This window comes from Eucyclogobius newberryi, unplaced genomic scaffold (assembly GCF_026437365.1).
Source record: "Eucyclogobius newberryi isolate DKJ021-1_F unplaced genomic scaffold, fEucNew1.0.hap1 SCAF_17, whole genome shotgun sequence".
In the NCBI taxonomy this organism is placed as follows: domain Eukaryota; kingdom Metazoa; phylum Chordata; class Actinopteri; order Gobiiformes; family Gobiidae; genus Eucyclogobius; species Eucyclogobius newberryi.
Window position 1 is genome coordinate 26145571 of NW_027315801.1, and position 20859 is coordinate 26166429.

The 20859-nt window shown below is 39.6% G+C and overlaps 1 protein-coding gene across 2 annotated transcripts in view; it reads right to left on the reverse strand.

Annotated features, from left to right (window-relative positions):
* Positions 1 to 20859, reverse strand: part of plxnd1 (plexin D1) — a 130181-nt gene that overhangs the window by 17385 nt on the left and 91937 nt on the right. The window contains exons 19-27 of one of the 2 annotated variants that reach the window (XM_072449655.1): positions 19837 to 19986; positions 14748 to 14862; positions 12181 to 12288; positions 8593 to 8705; positions 6040 to 6144; positions 3710 to 3840; positions 2662 to 2860; positions 2177 to 2323; positions 459 to 615 (exon numbers count right to left, since the gene is read on the reverse strand). In XM_072449655.1, coding sequence (XP_072305756.1) covers positions 459 to 615; positions 2177 to 2323; positions 2662 to 2860; positions 3710 to 3840; positions 6040 to 6144; positions 8593 to 8705; positions 12181 to 12288; positions 14748 to 14862; positions 19837 to 19986 — 1225 coding nt within the window. Of the gene's footprint in view, positions 1 to 458; positions 616 to 2176; positions 2324 to 2661; positions 2861 to 3709; positions 3844 to 6039; positions 6145 to 8592; positions 8706 to 12180; positions 12289 to 14747; positions 14863 to 19836; positions 19987 to 20859 lie in introns of both variants that reach the window. The other variant, XM_072449654.1, reaches the window with a different exon arrangement.

Below are 20859 nucleotides of genomic sequence, written 5' to 3' on the forward strand. Positions count from 1 at the left end.
CTTCTCTTCTCGACATTCTTTCAGGTTTAGGGGGGACACCAAAGGTACATTGACCCTTGCAGTGGATTTTTAGTTTGAGCTGAGCCACTGAAATAAACAGAGATTGGAAATGGTTCTAATTTTCTATAAATAATTTCACTCTAAATTTGTGACCAAGTAGAGAGGAACACAGGAGCAGTCGAGCACTAACTGTCTGTGTCACGACCTGTGGAAATATTCCCCGGCCATTAATCAAATCAGCTCCGGGGCTCCACGGATTTTGAAAGCAATAACTCTTTGTGATTATGACTGTACACCCTCCTCAATGTATTCTGTCATTTATTATATTGCTGCCTCAGGTTAGTTGAGCTTCATGAGGGGGGAATTGACCTTTTGCAAAAGAAGATTACTATATCTCATACAAGGTGGCCGAATGGGAAGGATGAAAATAATCAGCCAAAATGTCCTCTCCTTCTTACCCAGGTCCACGTCCTCTGCTCGGGGCCAGTGTGAGAATGGCAGATTTTTATAAAAGGCATCTATGATTTTTTCCTTCACTTGGCAGATTGTGTCTGTGTTCATGACCCTGACAGACAGAGAGTCCATGCCGCAGCCTTGGAAAGATACATTGATGTTCTGCAAAACAAGACCAAATAAAAACAAACACTTTTAGCGTCAGCGTGGTTTTGATTATGCATTATGACCTCGAGAGGTGAAATGAGTCATTCAGGTTCACGTCATGAGAGCATTCTGGTATATTACTTGCAATACTGACTTAAAGGCGGTATGGACGATTTTTCGGCGATATGAGAACGCAGGCGGAAGTGCGCATGCGCACTCCCCCGTGCGGACTGATACAACACACACGTGCGTTTGTTTATTAGCGCAACGGAGCGCATCGCATTGCTCGTCTCCCGTAGATTTCTGTCCACTTCTGCGTCAGCTCGAACTGTCTTTCTCCGTCTTCATTTTGCCCCATACACTGAGGGAACTATATTATGATAGATCCATGCGCTTAGGCACGCGGAAACGTGGGGACGAGCCTGACGCGGCTGCAGGTGAGCAATAGGTGCGTTTTATGATTGATACGTGGCAGGACAAATGATTTATCCACGCCACGAGGAAATGTGATAAAAAATTTGCTGAAAAAAATCGTCCATACCACCTTTAACCATGTGCAATACCGTCATATTCATGTGCAATTACTGTCGTACTCAAATGCAATAATGTCACATTCATGTGCATATAACTCATGAAAATAGAGCTTTTATTTTACCATTATTATTAGTATTATCTTGTCTTACGCTGGCTGTTTTATTTTATTTTATTTTATCTTTATTTCCCCCCTCCATTCCTTATTAGGAAATGAGAGGTTTTGTCTAAAGGAGTTTTTGTTTATAAGAGTTTTGTTTATAAGAGTTCTTCTATTAAGAGTGTTTTTTTAAACTTCCTATAAGTTCTGTCCTTTTCCTCTGTATCTACTTGCGTTGCAACAATGAAATTTCCCCATGTGTGGACAATAAAGGAATATCTTATCTTATCTTATTAACCAGAAACTGATTATTCAGCATGAATATTTTGGAAAGAAGAGCAAGTGAATACACAGTCTATTCCAGTTTGAGCTGTATGAAGCAGGCAGTTAATGATAATAATGCAGCTTAGGCTATATATAAGCTTAATGATACTGACAAAGACAAAAATGCATTCAAAGTGTTCTACAGTTCATGTTTAATTATTCCAAAGTTCCCTCTCAGTGGCTCCATTACATTACACCAAATAATGATCTGATTTCACATTTGTACACGTGTTAACGAGGAACCAGCAAAGACAACAGTTAAAGGAAAAACTGTATAAAGGTTTTTCATTTAAAAATAATTTGACTTTGACTTCTTAATACCAAAATCCCTTAATGAACTGACACTAGCACGGCCGGTGTTTGGGGTTTTCTGATCTGCACGTGAACACACAAATAATCCTGTTAATGAGGTTGAAAAAATGAAATGAAATATAACTAAAACGTTATTTCATTTCATAGATACAACTAAAAGGACATATCACTAACATCCTTTGCCCAAAACTGATCATGAATTTTGCAAAGCAGCCTTAATTGTCTTGCACTATTAAGGCTGTTAAATGGATAATCCCTGTGTCTGGCATTGGCTGTTCAAGGTCAGCGTGTGACTGTGGCGCGTCTGACCTGCGGCTTGGCCTCAATATTCTCCCGGAGCAGCCATTCCTCGTTGAGGGTGTAGCGCGCCTTCCCTGTGATGGCATCTATCGAGCCCTTGTTGATCTGCTGCTTGATTGCACAGAGCAGCAGGAAGAAAGGCTCGCCCACTGTTTCCTGAAAAATGTGGACAAGTGGGCAAGAGTTAGGAATTGATGGATTAATGCTAATGCCAAAGCTAAAAGTACATACACAAATGAGTTGAAGTTATTCGAGAACAGTACACCTCTCTAGTGCTGTCTGTAACTTGTGATTGAGTCATTGTGTCACAAGTGTCACAAGTGTTTGCTAGGCACTTAGAAAACCATTAGCCATTAGAAGGGTTCAACCAAGAAGGAGACAATTAACATGATATTTTATTTAATTAAACACCAAGAGCGGAAATGTATTATACAAGCATAAAAACACACATATATATATATAAAAAACTTAATGTTCACACTTTTTGTACTAACCTTGAGGTAGCTATACATGCATATAGACATCCAATTGGTCAACATTTTCTCCACGACAGACTCTGTTCTACGAAGCATCAATTTTGGATTTTTGGCGGCCGATGCATCGATCAAATCCACAAGCAGGTCCTTCATGATGCTGGTGTAGTACTCAAGTTTACCATGAAGGGCGATAGTAAGGAGAGACGCCAAGCTGCATCTGGAAGGAGTGAGGGAGAGAATTATGTGACCATTGAGAGAAAACACGCTCCAACGAACGTGCCCTGACAGTGTGTGGTCAGTGGAGATTTAAAAATAACAGCAGCCCCGAGTCGTCCCGGTTGCACCTGTGACAGGGGCCAAAAAACAGCTCTGATGTAATGCAGGGAGTGAGTGGGCGAGGCAGGTCCAGAGGTGCAGGGGATTTCCCTCACAAAGTCCCTTCTAATCCACCACAAACAGACAGCATCAGTCAGGAAGTGCTGACTCCGGGGAAGAGATGTGGCGTTCAGGCGGGAATTTCTCTGGTCTTTAAGTGGATCTCCACAATGACACAGTGAATAGGCTACGAGGTTATTTACAACAGGGATGTGATAATATGTTCTATTGTTTGCCAGTAGTGCAGTGGTTTAAGGCGTTGCACATGTGTGGTTGCTATTTGTCAAATGTCTATACTCTCTCCCCACTTCATGCTAAAACTATCCTGCCAAATAAAGACTATAAATAATAAGAAATACATTTGTCAACTTTTACTCATAAATGAAAAACCGTATACGAAAAACTCATTTCAGGCCCTTTTTCCATTTACCGTATTTTCCGGACAATAAGTTGCATCTTTTTTCATAGTTTTGGCCGGGGTGCGACTTATACTTATATACTTATACTCCGGAGCGACTTATATGTGATATTATTTGTTATTTTCACACTTGCAACCGCATTTCATACTTCGGTGCAACTTATATATGTTTTTTTCTTCTCTATTATGCATTGGAAACTACCAAATTAAGACAGAGAAACGGCCTGTGATCGATAGCATAGTTGGTCATTGAATTTGAATATTTAGTCTTACCTGTCCCGTACTGCAAAGTCCTTCTGCTGCTCCAGCGCGTGGACAAAGGTGACGAGAAAGTGTTTATTGTTGAGGAGAGTGGAGAACATAGTGATGCCCTCCTCTACGTTGGGTTTTGTAGTGTTGTTGGACTGCTAAAGGAGAAAGATAGATAAAAAACATACATTTACTTTCATGATTATATCCCAAATGCATTACTCACAGTGTGGGTTAAACTCTTTGGACTAAACCAGAGAACATTTAGTTCTTAAGGGGACAAACAAGACTATACGAGGACTCTGTATCTGCACATTGACAGGTAAAAGTCGAAATAGCACATGCAAAAATGACTCAGGTAAAAACTCTTATTCCTGCTGCCATTGGCATTTGGAATCAGTCATTTTAATCTGTTTTGTTTTTCTAGTGTTGGTGTTCTGCTGCTGCAAACCAAATGGCTCCTCTGGGATCATAAAGACAACCTTCAAAGTTTAAACGTAGTTGCCTGAAAATGTACTTTAAGAGTAAAAAGTAAATGTATTTCCCACAGATTTTGAGAACTGTTAAAGCTTTAAATGTAAAGATTTTGACACTGAATTTTGCCGATATTTGGCCAACAAAGATCAATTTGAATCAATTTCACATTTTTCTATAGAATTGTATGTGCATATTTTTGTTTGCTCAAAGCTCGGAGTTGAACTTTCTACTTTCTAATCCAGTTCAAACATGTTGTGGAGTAGAAAGTGCAGGTACCTTGTCTCAAATGTACTAAAAGTAAAAAAGTATCCGCAGTAAAACGCACCTATATGCTAAGCTAAATATTTTACTATTGTTACTTTCCACCCAACCCAAGCAGCTCGGGCACCGCCAGTCACACCCTCACCCCTGTTTGAGACCCAATGCATTACACACCTGCTGAGTCCTAATCTACTTCACCCCCCGCGCCCTAAGCAGCCCACAAGTCATCTCTCCATCACATGCTGCGTTAGACCCCTTACTATTGTGGTCGGTCCCTACTGCATCACCATATCGCCTACTTTGGGTCCTCTCGCTGTGTTGCAATTGTCTCTAAATGTGCCGAGTCGACTTAATGAGTATGGTCTATCTATGGTGCGACTAAGCAGAGGTGGTGATGAAGACTTCCCCCTGGACTGCGGCCATATGGTGTGGTTTTGGAGGCTGACAGAAGGAGAGCAGGGGTGTGTAGTAAGATAAATGCCCGCCTGCGAGATTTATTTGCTGTGACCTGGAAAACACTTCCTGGGAAGACGATGTGGATCCAAGGCACTTCATCACTGTTAGACAAGCTCCCCCGGCTGCCGACCCAAAACCAGCACCCGCGATCGTTACTTTCTCTCATGCGCACCCTCAAACGTGCGCCTCCCTCCCCCCCTTGTTGGGCGTTTTGGCACAGAGATGTGTGAAAGTGCATGGCCTCTTACCGTCTTTCATTCAAAACGTCATTTATATTTCCGTGAGACTGAGGTGAATTGGAGATTGATGCTGTATTTTTCCGTGGGAAGTGTGTGTGTGTGTGTGTGTCTGTGTGTGTGTGTGTGTGTGTGTGTGTGTGTGTGTGTGTGTGTGCGTGCGTGTGTGTGTGTGTGTGTGTGTGTGTGTGTGTGCGTGTGTGTGTGTGTGTGTGTCAACAGCTGTCATCAACTTGGGGCAGCGAGGTGTTTGACAAGCAGGTTGCAGGAAGTCTCACTCAAAAGAAACCACTAGATGACATGCAAAAGTAACATAGCAGTAACACTTGTATCTTTCAGCTGGTAAAACACTCTCTACTAAGATAGTGAATGTTCAAGGACATGGCTGTGGCTCTTCTGGTACAATACATGATGGGTTCTGGTTCCTGGTTTAGCCATGGTCCTGGTAAAACTCTGGTTCGGAGCTTGTTATTCTCATTAGTCCAGTTTTAATATTTTTTAGTATTTAGTTTCCATTAAATCTGCATAATGACTAACTGACTGCAAACTATTACAGGGTTACACATATTTCTCAAACTGTACTGGCTGTTTAAGAATATATAATTGTGTTGGGATGCAAGGTGGTGTATTTATATTCAATATCAAATTGACAAAAGCAACTAGATTATTGCCAATATTTTGCAAATGCATACAATTCTGAAAATGAGTTCACTGCTGCGTTTACGGCCACACAGACACGCTAAGTCTTAAGACACATAAGAAGTGCACACTCGCTAAAGTGCACAATGCGCTTTCCCCAAACTTCTTAACGACAGACACCCTAACAAGCTTCACTGTGACCCAGTTGAGAAACAAAAGGAGTTAAAAAAGTTGCCAAATGAAGGCAATGTGGCAGAAGCAGGTCCTAACGGCTTAACCCTTCACCTGCCAGTCCTGCAGCAGCGGGTGCGTCTCCGGGAGAGCTTTAGGTCCCAGCGAATCGTTCTCGTAGATGGGCAGAACCATGGTCTTCTCATAATCCGAAGACATCTGAAAGAGACACAGGGTTAACCATAAGACAGTGGAAGCAGCACCAAACGTCTGTGAAATCTAAAACATGATTATAACTTTTATTGCCCATTTTCATCATTTACTACACTACGGATATTGTCGCAACTTAATTTTAAAATGCGTACGTTTAAAAAAGTCTGTGTGTGATTTAGAAAATGGATGTGTTATGCTTCTTCACAGAAATTCTCTATAAATGACCAGTAAAAGCAACAACAACAACAACAACAAAAAAGAAGTATGGTATTTATTTCCGTTGCACCTCTGTTTCTGGGACTTTGGTGCAGATTTACAGACTGGAACAAAAGTGTTGAATTTTGTGTGACTGACCATGAAAAGGAAACATGATTCCGTGACACAGACAGTCATGAGCTGTATTGCGTTTGCAGGAAAATTTACTCAAAGCCAAGATGAAGCTCTCAACTCAATCTGTCATTTCAGGGCAGTTACTTTTGGCTCATTTTCAAACTGGGCCTTCACACATTTTTGTCAGTGAGTAATTGGCTTGAAGAGGCACTACTGTGAAAAAGACACTGACACGTTCAGAGAAACAGAGGCAGTGACAATGTGCTGAAGATCAGTATTCCAGCAAATAAAAACTGGCAAAAACAGACAAAAAAGAAGACAGGGCCAAATTAGAATTAAAGTATATTAAATGAGGATGAACTATGACTAATACTATGGTTTGTGTACCTTTTGTTCATTTCATTTTTAATAAAAAGGTTGGGTGGGTGGATCAATGACTTCAGACGCTGCCTCTGTTCTGTTTCTACATTATTGTTTTATTGCACACAACTTCTACTGTTACTCTACAGCACATTACCAAGAATGAACATGGTACATAAAAGTGCAATTATGGTGATTGCGCGTGTAATCATGAGACATTCCTCTTTATTTCATGGTAATATGATTATTCCAAATAATCTGGACACAGGGCCACAAAATGCATGGATCCCTTATTATCCCAGTTTGTCTATTACCTTGCTATTACTGTACTATAAAGTGCGACGGTATTACCTGCTTTTGCTAAGTGAAACTGTATTTCCTCGACATATCTTTCTGTACTCAATGTGTTCTCAAGTAGATCACAGGAGTAAAACTAGCTAGTTCCCGCTGCCAGTAACTTCTGCACATACTATTCTGCTGTCTTTGCGGAAAACTCTGGCCAGACAATACTGAGGCAGCAACAGTAGGATTTATGCACCTCTCCGCTCTGTCTTTCAACACTCTCTGTGCTCATTTCCTTCACAACCAGAAAACAGTGTCCAGCGTCCAACAAAACAACTGAAGTCAAATGACATTGCACAAGGATGTTTGCTTTCACAACAGGACGGGACATGTGAGAAAACAGAGAAGTGTTTAGAAGAATAAAGGGAAAGTTTAGCTGTTTCTGTGCCCGACATTTTTCTGTCTGCATCAAAAGCCACTTCTGCGGTTAAGTGACAAAACGCTCTCAATTGTGTAGCCTTTGTTTTGCCTTCTGGTTTTTACCTTCTTGTGTTGTTTTATGTTTCGAACCGATGCACAACGGCTTCGGAAACAATGAAATGATTACCACATGTGTGATTGTAACTGTAGTAGTCTGTTACTTACTGTTAGCACTACTCCGAATTCATCTACAAGTGACAGAATATCATTTTTGGGGGTGACAGTGGTTTAGGTGGCAGAGCGATCTTTTCTTGACTGACACTTAAGTGAATGATTTGTGGTGGACAGAGAGGATTGGCACAAAAATCCATCCACATTATACTGAATACCAGAGTGTGGAATAATGCAATGTAGAGTAAGTGTCCAAAGAGAGCATTATTATAAAAATATAAAGTACTTCTAAATGAAAAATGGCATGATAGTATTTTTTTATGTGGTTTTAGACTGCAAATGGCAAATAACCCCCCCAAAAATAAAATAAACTAAAACATTTTGACTATTACTCATCCCACAACTGTTCATTTAGCTGCTAATATCACCACTACTACTCTTGGAATGCAACAATTACCCGCAAAAATGTTTCCAATTTAATTTAGTCTAGATTATAGACCAGACAGTATTCCTGGTCCAACCCTCGCAATTTATACGGGCTTTGGAATAGTATAAAAAGTCCACTGGAAAGAGTCATTAGTGGTTAGAGTTTCATTGTGTCTGCCATTACTGTAAAACACCCTTCCACAGACAGATTTTACCTCGAGGCAAGATCACCCATCACAAAAGTGCTTACCTACAGAGAACACATTAGCCCGGCTGCAGGGGGCGGCGTGTCCACTGTGTGTTCTCAAAGTTACAAGGTGAATTTCGTTCCCATAGATTAGCGTCAGTGGGAAATGTGAAATTGCACGTGTTGGCTGGTAGAAATATTAAAAACCCCATTGAGAAAAATACTACTTTCAGTATGCTAGATGCGATGAGATAGTAGACAAAAGGAGGCTTCCTCACCTTGGGGAAGAACGTGCGAGTGACAAATTGTTTGTACTCCAGGAATGGGATGCCCTGGCTGCGATTCAGCTCCTTGGTCAGGTCTGTCATGTCTGTCTGCAGCTCTGCGAAACCTGGCAAAGAGAATGATCAAAATCGGTCAGCTAAAACATCATTGCCATCTGCTTAATATCTTGCCCTGGGGGTGGGCGATAGAGGATGGATGAAAATGAGTTTTTGTGGAATTCTACTGATGACAATGATGGGATTATATCAGAAAGGTGCAAAAACCTGAAGTAAATTGGGTATTTTTTAGTTTTTTTTTTAAATATAATCCTTATTTACAATATATACATACAAAATATTGACAAAAAAGTAAATGTAGTGGAAATTTGACACAAAAGCACGAAAATACATTTAATTAAATTAAATAATAATTAAAGTCTAAAAAACAATATAACATCTTTAATGTGGCTCCATATTATGATGTGTAACGCTCAATGATTATACACCAGCATTCACTTTTTCCATAGTTACTACAATCGCTACAAACAATCCCCATGTTTGTCCCTTCCACCCATGTTTAGACTGTGAACACTTTAGACCGATATCCTGGACCCTGCAGACCACAAACACCACGTAAGAGCCCACATATGGTTTAGACATCACAATCCTCGCTGAATTTCCATGTTTCTGAGACTTAAACTTTGAGAATATAGTGTTCACTTGTGCCTAGTATCCCATTATATATTCAGCGTTATTCACTTTATCTGCCAGTGGTCACGTTACGCCTGATTGGTCTATTTTAAACAGTGGTAGTGGTTTACCATTTGTTTTTGTTTGTGGGTACACAGCCTGTTTTTAGCCAGTCTTGGGCAAAATGCATTACATTTCCTCATGATGTGAAGCGTCTGCCAAGCTGCTGATTACAGTGGAAGAGATTTCAGATCAGCAGCCGCGCAATTGTATCATTTAATTTTCCAGATCTGTTATGCAGGTTCTGGTTGAATGCTAAATATGCCAAACGCAGACTCCCTGTGATCTGTCTCCTTCCTCTTCCGCTGCCAGTTGCTCCAATTGCAGTCCAATACAACACACATACAAATATTTACCACAAGACAATGCTGCAGCCAAATCCGGAAACAAGGCTGTATTCCAAAGCATGTGTCCAGGCTGAGGTTTTGAGGGAGTCAGTGAGAATGTATCCAGACGCTCGAATCTGCATGCTAATCTCGGTTTACAAGACACTTCATGTTCTTCTAATTAGACACAAGAGATCTCCACATGGAAAAGCCCTTTGTTGCTGAATGAAAGACAGTTTTGGGTTGCACCAGACTTTGTGGACAGGGACTAGACCAGAGGGGCTACACCATGTGGAGCGCCGTTTTAGGCAAGTATGACAAATTATGTTTACTACACAGTCATTGTACACCGCCAGAGTTAAGTTTTGATGAAAATGTTTCCACTGTGAGTCATAATGTTACTGTTATAAGGATGGAAAGTGTCGCAATCGAGCCCTGCACTACGGCTTCAAGGATTGGTCCCTTTACTTTGTGTCCCTCCCACTCTTCACACCAATTTCATGCTATGCTGGCCTGTCAAAAACAACAAACAACAACAATTCTGAACTAAAAAAAAAATCTTTCAGAGTGAATCCAGGTGTCTGCAATCATTTCTTTGTTTGAAAATCCTTGCTCATTTGGTGGAATTTTTTTATAATTTTGTCTATTTCGAAACATGACCAGACCTTTTCATGTTTTGCTTTTGGCCAGGTATTGTATTTCATCACTCCCGGGGTTATTTATCTATTGAATCACCCGTCACTTCACACTTTTGATTAGATTCAGAGGCCTTGAACACACCTCAGTGAATGCCAAAGTCCTCCCATCTCTACAACCTGGAACATGTCTATTGCCAATCTGCTACTTTTACTCCCCTTTTATCACCTCTTAGCTTGGGGCAGCGCGGTACCTCGCTGTTTTGCCCACACTCACCCTGAACTCAAGCCACAAATCTATCTCTGTCCCCGGACGAAATAACCTCTCCCTCCCACGCTCCTGCCTGACTCGGCCCTGACTCGGCGTTCCTATCTCCCCCTCTCCTTCATTCCTCTTCCTCTATCCGCTGCCCTATCTCCGCTCCATAAATCCGGCCCTTCTCGGATGCAGAGTGGCCTTCACGGCACTTTGCTTTAATGCCCAAGAAGACATGCACAAAAAGTGAAAGTACACACCGGCGCGCACACCTGCGGGTCTGGTGGACTTGGTGCACAGCTGTGTTGCTCGTTTAATTGGTGTTGTAGTAAACATTCAAATTAGGCAACATTATAACATCTTTAATGGGTGTTTTTTTGGGAAAGATTTGTATATTTTTATTTCAATGCATAATTGGACTTCTTTTTCCTGAATAAAGGCAAGAAAAGCATTTGATATGCTCTAATGTGCTCTTTTTTGTCCTGTATTGTTTCATGAAATAAACATTTTGTGGACAAATTAAGCGTTCAACAATATATAGCATGTAGGGGTAGGCAAAATTGACAAAAATGAATATTCGGACATTTGTTTCAATCTCAATAACAATATTCAGACAATATTCTGGCAATATAAATGTGTAAAACTTGTCTTTAAACATATATTTGTGATTAAAAACAAAAAATCACAAATGTTCAGAAACGTCACCTTATACCCTTATGTGAGAGTTTATAACATAACTTTTTATTTATTTTTAATGAGCTCTTTTTGTAGCATGTTGTACTGTAAAGGATATAGTCAGTATTAAAATGCTGTATTGCACCCCTCTGATGGCATTTCTCTATTGACCTTATTCCGCCCCGCCCACTTATGCCTCTTTTAACCACGGATCAGCACTTCCGTTCTACTACAGCCTCCTGCGGGTCATCCAGACGACAGCACAAGGGCTAGTTAGTTTTTTCATAGGCATATTTATATTGCTAACTTTTATGTGAATGTTTGTGAGGTTATGACAGACACATTTCAGGATTAGTAATGTTCTCTCCTGCCAAATCAAGCAACTCTAAATCTAAGAGATATATATCATCCAACAGCATTCATCAACAACTTTCATCAACCTCTTTCCCCATCACATAAAAAACACGCATCTATCACAAAGCATTGAATTCAAAGCATTTATTTTGATGGACCAAAGTTCGCCTATTTAATCCGCACTAGAGTTTTATTCTGCAGTCATACCTCCACAAATGAGCTTTTTCTTTTGTCTGAATAAGGTCAAGGATTTGAGAAAAGTGCAGAGGAAAAATGCGTCGACACCCTTGAGCCCAGACAGTGGAGGAATATATCTGCTGTAAAGAGGCTATCTGAGCTGTGTCTGCCAGTGACTGATCATTTGTCAGGTGCAATGTTTTATGAGTCACGCTTACTAGACACAAATCTATCAACTGTGGCACATATCCCTCCCACCTCACTCTCCCAACCAACACGCGCAACATAACGACAGCGAAACACACTTGGTCGATACGAGACTGACAATGCCACGTCATCCGAGATCTGAGCCGGCTTTGATAGTAAATACACCCAAAGTATTTTTCTTCCGCAATGCGAGCGTGAGTGCTTTGGCTGTTGAGTTGCGCACCTTTACGGATCTCCTCTCTGATCTGGGACTCCATCTCCTCCATTTGCAGCAGGGTTTTCTGCCAGTAGCGCTCTGCCCTCCGGCTCTTTGTGCAATATACCACAAGCGCTGAAAGGAAAACAAAGGGACGTGAGGGAAAAGATATTATACAGTAATAACTTCAAAGGAGTAGAAAACGGAAAGTCTTGGGATGAGGTTCTCAGCAGCAGCGGCGGTGGCGGCGGCAGCAGCAGCAGTGACATAATAATTAGACTTAGATAAACGTTACTGATTCACATGGGAAAACGCTTGGAGGATTTGGGTGACTGGTCATTTATTTCATGTTGTTACACCACACATTTTAAATGTCGGTGCCTTTTGCTCTGAGATATGGATCGTGTACTCACACTGTGTCAACTACAATTAAAGAAGCAAAACTCAACCTTAAATGCATAATAAATGCGGTTTTATGGTATTTTGTTATAATATATTTAACCTTTTGTGTGTCAGAAATAGTTAGATGTTACAAAGACAGTAAACATCCAAAAATAATTATACTTTACACTGTATTTATCCAAAATGCTACGCTTTGTCTTTTGATTGTTTACTCAGTCACACTATTTTCCTTGTGTAAACACACAAGGAAAAACGTCTGATTTGATTTTCAATACGGAATTAAACAGTTATTCACAATACTCATGCTGGCAATAGTGTCAATAGTGCCAAGATTATTTGGCTAATTGATTATCGTGATTATTCAGGACACAATGCAATCGCAAGAACTAAAAAACAATAATTGTGACCATTTCAGAAGCAATCTAAGTTACTTCAATTCAATCTGTACTCTAAAAAAAGTAAACCTGAATGTAAAAAAGTGTTTATATCTGGCTGTTTATGTAACATTACCATTAATGTATCATTCAAAAAGTAAAATTTCCCAAAGCTGGTCACAATTAGACAATTTTAATGAGAAAAAAATAAAGATTTTACTGTTCAATATATAATAATGTTCTTCTCACAATGACAGTCACACAAAAATGTTATAACATGACATTCCTAGTAGCCAAATTAACTTTACTTATTCATGTTCCTCATACTATGGACCAGATGCTAAGACATATAGCTTTGCGTACCCTCAGAGAAAGTCACGGGCTTAAAACGCAATAATCCACCCCTTGAGCGTTGACCCCGTGACCTCTACCCTAAGACTAGTTCCTATGTACACTACTGATATATTGAAAACAGATGCTTGACGGACTCTCGACAAAAGCCGTGACAACAGGAAACAGTGCAAATCCACTCGATCCCTTCTCTGCACCAGTCCACCTGCTCCAAACACCAGCGCCGCTCCCCGAGATGACAAGGCCAGACAGACAGGCCACAGAGAGAACACAGGCTGCTTTGTGGAGGGAAGAGAGGGGAGATGAAGCAGCCCGGGGACACCGTGACCACTCCCCCACCATCCCTTTTATCTGCTGCACATCTGGGGCATCCATCGCAACAGCAGCCACGCAGCCATACATCATGGACGCGGCGCAGGGATATAAAGATGCTCAGTGAAACAGACCCTTTTCAAACAGCATTGCGTTCAGAATTATGGTGCCATGGTAGATGTAAAATTGCCTACAGAGCAATTCTACCTCTTGGATGAAAAAGGAGGGTGATGTTGTTATTTATTAAAAAAAAGAGTACGACCTAGTTTAAAGTTACTGCGTGCAATGTTTGTCCTGACAGAATTATAGGGAAGGACATACTGTTTCTGATGTGACAGTTCTGGCAAACAGATGAATACAAACAAGCATGTGGTCATAAATGACTTTTAAAACAGATAAAATGGTTATGTATGTTGAGTTGTTGCCAGTAAAACCTGTATCTGATTTGAATTTTAATTGAATAAGGGTTAGACTGTAAATAAACTGTATAAATAGATCACAATTGGGAACTGACAAGACGTTTTACTAATACTACTTAAGATACGGCAACAAAACTGCTTCTCCAACAAGACTATTTCCAATTCTACCGGTGCTACAACCAGTACAATTAACACTACTCTCGGCGATCCAAGATTAAATGCGTACAAGAAATACTCTTGTCCTCAGTGTTAGTATCAGTGATATAGACAGACGATACTACATCAATCCAACAGAAATGTGTTACCACTTGTCTTCAGACGAATTAATTAAGGTTTGATTATAAAACAAATGTTAAATGTCTGTCAGATTAATCACAAAAGAGCAGAAATGTCACCTCATACCCTTATTTAAAGGTTTACAACATAATTTTTTTCTTTTTTTTTCCCCTTTTCAACTCTCTTTATAACATTTAAAAAATATTTATATATACACTCAATGCTCAAATTTTGCATTTCTTCAAAACAAAATGCACGATACATTTTGATATATTGCCCACCTCGTAACTAGCGGTTACACAAGGTTGCACAGTAGACAGAATCATAGATAGGCATTCACTCTCACATCCATTCACTGTTCTCTTAAGACATCTTGTTCACTTTAAAGACATGAGTGCTTACTCAGAGCCCTGACCGGTGTGGACAGCTGTACTCTTACGGCTGTGTGAAGGTAACCTACCCACAGTGCAGAGCAAAAGCAGCACGCAGCACACCACGATGGACACCACAATGGCCAGCTCGCTCCTTCCCAGCTGCACTTTGGCGATGGTGTGGTGGAAGTTCCCCACCTGGATCTGCAGACAGAGAAAACCCATTTTGAACCATCACATCCCATTTATTAAATTCATCTACTAAAGCATGATTTACTGGCCACAATTAGAATATGTAGTAGTCGTATAGTAGAAAGGATTGCGTGCAGTTTAATTCAGGCAGGTCTTAATGGAAACAAGTGCATGGTTTCTACACACACATAAATTTTAATGGACACAGGTGCAAGCGAAAAAAAACAAGAAAAAAACATCCAGCAGGAGGATTTGAAAAATGGCCTTGCACGTGGAATGAGCAAGAGCCGCCACACAGTTCAGAGTAACCCAGATGTGTTGAGAAAAGGACACACACTTCCCCTTCTGTTAGTCAGCAGGGCCTCTGTGCAGCAGCGCCTTCCCCAATCCCAACTTCATGAAAAAGACGGAGATGAAAAGCCTCCAATCCTCAAACCAAATCCTTCTTTACATTGGTCCGACTCAGAGGGAGAAGCTGCAGTAGCCTCACTAGACTTCGCTGTGCTTTCATTTGGGCTCTTTCTAGTTCCAGCCATTTATTTAATATAGTTAGCAAAAAAGAGGATTGCCTTGAAGAAGAGGTGTGACTCTTACTGTTTCGAATTCCTGTTTCCAAACAAGAAGCTATTTCAGGGTGTATTGATTGCACAATGAGACAACTTGTGGTTTTTAATCTTTTGGTCCGACTCCTCGAGGTATCCTCTGAAGTCTGTAACTGTGTAGTACTAGTAGCAGTCTACACTTTCTTAAAATGGTTGAAAGTAACAAAGTACAAAGTAATAGTATTGTCTAGGTATCTGTACTTTACATAAGAACATTTTTCAGTGGATACTTTTTACTTTTACTGCACTACATTTGAGAGTACCGTTTTTTTTAACTCCACAACATTTTTTTAACCGGATGGAAAACTTAAGTACTTTTCTTAATGGTTTGAGACTGCCTGAAATAGCCATAGTGACATCCTGCCTAAAGATAATGAGATAAAGACTGTGTTTGACAAAAATATACATAAATGACTATATTAAGTTATTGATTCGGTTGCTTTCAATGAATAAAAATCACCACAATTCTTTATCAAGATGACACAATTCGACTTTTTATTAGTCCTCAAAATCTGTGGGTACTTTTCCATTTCAATATTTTTTATGTGATACTTTTACTTGCCAAATCAATACCTTTACTTAAATAACAAACGTAAATACTTCTTTACGCTACACTACGTTTCCGTAAATCCCACTTCTACTTCTGCTACAATTACCAATATTAAAGTCAGATTAGACTCAGTGAACACTTCATAGGTTTTACTTTTTACTCTTCTGTCGTTGCGGTTCCAGCCATGTATTTACTGTTATTGCCAAAACCAGAGACGGGAGTTGAAGAGCGGGTGTAATGGAGGGGAAAATGCCATTGTTCCCAGTTCCTGTTTCTCTTTGGTTAAAAAAGCGCCACTTCCTTTCCTTGGATCCCTTCAGAGCCGAGCACAAACATGGAACAGTACATAAATAGAAGTGGCACACACAGAGTAAGCAAGGAAACAAATGGCCATGAGCTATGCGTCGGCTCGATGCATTTGAGAAGCAAATATACATGCACTATATCTAAATGCGCTCATGCACTTTGAAAACATCCTCTGTGATTGGAAAGGCACGCACGCCGCCGCGATACAGCGTAATGACCTATACTTAAAGAACTACTCTACTCAAGAAAGTTATCAGGGTATATAAATAGTAGCGGTAGTAAAAATGGTACTTAAACGTTTTCGGTGCAAATTCTTATAATAAAATGCTTCACAATAATGAATAAATCCACAATAGTTTAGGGGCTCAATATTGATCGGTTGATCGGTTTTCTTTGTGGGGAAATCATTTGAATTGTTTGAGATGAGGAGAGTTACATTTGAAACTTATATGACTAAACTATTAAGGCGTTTCATTTGTTCATAATTGTTGTTTTTAATGATAGTTACATTAATAAAGGTTTTTTTGTAAGTGTGATGCCTGCTTCATAGTCATTGCATCAGCGGCATAAAGTAGTTTAAATTTTATCATTATTCGGGGCATTTTCAGGTAGCAATATATCGTACAACTACTACTACTACTACTACTACTACTACTACTACTACTACTACTACTACTACTACTTCTGTACTACAACACACGAAAGCAGAGCAAGCACATTTGACATTGCTGAAAGTAGTAGTAGCTCATGATTAATGGAGCGAAATCACTATGTAACCCATTTCTTCCAACATAATACAGTTGACATCTTTCATGACTAATAATAACATATATAGTGTAAAGTCACTGTTTGTAGTGGCCGTAAAATGGTAAGATGGAGGGTTAGAGCCAGCTTCAGGTAAGAACCATAAAAATAACGGAGGCATAAAAGCTTTGCTGCTATTTTGGAATCTAAAAGGCGAATGCTACAAGTCAGCGAGCGTGCACGTACTGTTGTGAACATGTGTTTCCAGCCCCAGAGAGGCCTTCTTATTTAAATATAGATGAATGCTTCTCAGCTAATAAAAGGTCACTTGAATGGACAACTACATCGCGCACAGGGAAAGGACTTTGAGTTGTATGGGATTGTGTGAATTATCAAAGTTAGGCTGCATGAAATTGATGTCTTCTCTAATAGATGGTTTGACCTTGCCAATGTGGAAGCGTGTTGAGAAGCAGGGAGGAATTGCTGTCCCTCTGCTTTGACTAATATTGTAATTGTCTAACATGCTTCCTCGTGCATGTGCAGTATAATGCAATCTCCAATACATCTATTAATACATTTCCTCATTGTTCAATAAGCCTGGGTTTTTGAAAGAATGGTGCTATAAGCTAAACAGACCGCAGCGTCTGTAATTAGCATTAGCCATCGCATTTAGAATAATCAAGATTATTGTGGTATTGACGTGGTTTATATAACATCAGTAAGTCAAAGTTTAGTGTTGCTGTTAACATACTTGTACATACACGTAGATACATGTACAACTGAAGTTAAACATAATCTTAAGAAGACATTAACGCTACAATTACTGCAGATGATCAAATGTTACAAAGTAAGACGAATTTTTATTGTAATTTCAATTCTGTTTTATTACTTTTTATTTCATGACTGATGCATAGGCAACTATAATCTTTTTTGTTTTACATATATACATATTTTGAAACGTATTGCTCATTTGATTTATGTAATGCCAATTTTTAAGAGGACCCCAGGAAGACTAGCGGCCATTAGCTGGGCACTAAAACTATAAAACGATAAACTATAAAATACTACAAAATAAGCATAATGTAATGTTTCACAGTTTTAATATCAAGTTGTCCCAAAAAATGGATTGACCAAAGTGTGTTCAGGGCCATTGTTTTGTTAGAGTAAACTAAACAAATTTAACTTGAGCAAATTAACACACTTTTGCTATCTAAAATAAATAATACAACAGCATTAAGTGATTCAAACTAAAAACAACAAACAAAACATTTAGATTTGCTGTAAAAATGAAGAACAATACTCTTACTTACTACTTTGCAGCTTATTTCCTAACCTGAAGATGCCTTTTCCACCAAATTATTACATCTACCTCTTTGTTTTTTCATCAGTAATTTATCATGGTCGTTCCGCAGACTGTGCCAATTTTATTCCCAAACAAGTATATTTGTACAAAAAAGACAAAGCAACACATTAGGCCTTTAATTGGGAGCATTAATTACAATTTAGAAGGCTGCGAAGTGTGTATTCCCTTCGAGATAGTACCATCTGTATGATAGGTGCGACTGCCATTGAAGAAACCAAGCTGATTAGCTGTATTAGGTAAACATTTCACTGTTCGTCTGTGGCATTGTGGCACTCATGATGAATCACCACTCTGCTAAGTGCTGACTCATGCTCTACAACTACAAATCATTTATAATGCATAGAAAGAGGGACACACGCATCATTGAATATGCATAAACCGACGAGGCCCTTTGAATGAGCTCTGCAGATGGTGAGGTTTCTGACCAAATGTCTGGGCTCGCGCTGAGAGACAGGAGGAGGTTTCGCTTAAATTACCCAGGTCAATTTGTGAATATTTCCAACCAGGGCCTTCATAAAATGCCCATTGTGAGTGTTGTGCCGGAGTCATATTAATCAAGACCCCTGTAAGACGGCCGTGAACGGAGACCAAGGCGAGACCAGGGTCGAGACCAACAGATTGGAGTTGAATATTTATGGTTACCAAAAGTTAATTCGTGTCAATTGAGGGTGGTGATATTACATAAAATTGGATGTCTCACACTGAGAGATTATGTATAAGTGTTTGGGCAATAAATGCACAGGAGAAGTCACAGTATGGGCTTGTTAAGTGTGTCAAAACACGTCCAAATGTTCTAGTGACACAAACAGCACAAACTGTGTCTGGGCACCCTGATGAATTAAAGACATGTTAGGGAAATTAAACACATTCACACTAAATTATATCAGTGGTGTAACAATTTTTTTCAAATCAAATGTTTTCTGTTAGCTTTGGCCAGATTATACTGGTAATTAAATAATTAATGTTTAAAGATATTCGCTCCCAATTTCACTGATTGTTTTTGTGCATTTTTAATTTTCTGAATAGTACAAAACCCCGTAAATCACCAAAATGCCATTTTAGTGCATGATGCTGTAATTCTATTGGACCTGGAAGTAAGAACTAAGGAACCCCATAAACTGGCTGTGATAGGAAGGGCATCTGGCATAAAAAAAAACAAAAAAAACATCAACATTTCAGATAAAAGTGAGATTTACTGTCCTTTAAAGTGCTTGAAAACAATATATTTTTGAAACTTTGGAGTACCACCATACTGACAATATTTTAAACGCTTGTTGAAGTTTGGACAGCATCGGATAAACCAAAATGTGGCATAGAATCTCTTCATGGGTAAAAATGTCCTCTAGACCGAGACCATTCAAACTGGTTTAAAATGGACCATATCTTTTGTGTTCTGGCATTTGAGGCGTTTGCATACTCACTGTGACAGGCAGCTCGCTCTCACTGGTGCTGAGCAGATCGTTAATGGTGCAGTGGAACAGCTGGTCATTATGAAAGCTGATGTTACAGGGATATGAGCCAATCATCACTGAGTACTCCTCCGGTACCAGGTCCAGATCGTTGGGCCCTTTCTGTGCCAAAAACAGAGACAGGAAAACAAAAACGTCAGGCGGTCAGGGGCAGGACGATAAAGGAATGCGCAGGCGGGAGAGAAGTACCTCAAATCTGTACACGAGGAAAAGAACCGTGGGCTTAATTATTGGAATTGCAATTAGAGCTATTACTAGAACTACTGTCGATTACTACAACTACTATTGATTACAAAAAAAATCACATGAATAGGACAACATTACTCTTTCATGAATAGTTTTGGCAATATCTGGACTTGGGTATGTGCAAAATCACATGGTTAAGAAAATACAATACATTTGAGTTGAAAAGAACAATATTGTTGTCATTGTGGTATCAAAATTATTATTATTATAAGTGTCAAGCCTTTTTGTTGGTATTAATGTAAGTTTAAAATTTTAATATTGTAACAAAATGATTCTGGAAACGCACATTTTGTCATCTACTATAATCATTAAAATACATATCTAAATAAAAAGAATTAAAGCATAAAACACTTAAGAGAATATATAAGGCAAAGGCGAGTTTATTTGTAGAGCACAATTTATACGCTAACTAATTCAAAGTGCTTTCCAAATATATAATAACAGTGACGTTGAGTTTCCTTGCCACTAATGACATCAGATAAAGATGTTTTATTCACACATGTCGCGGTTACAGAGCCTCAGCAGGGCGAAGTGTGGGCCTGAACAAACCTGTTGTAAATCCGCTGGTTTGGGCTCAAATTGAGCTTAAAGCAGCAAACATTCCCTCTGAGTCGCTCTCACATGACCGGGGAAATTTCTCCAAACAAACCCACTGACAGTCATCGCCGCTGCTGCCCAAAATAACATTCTCAGGGCCTTTTCACAAGATATGACTCCAACCCTGTCTCA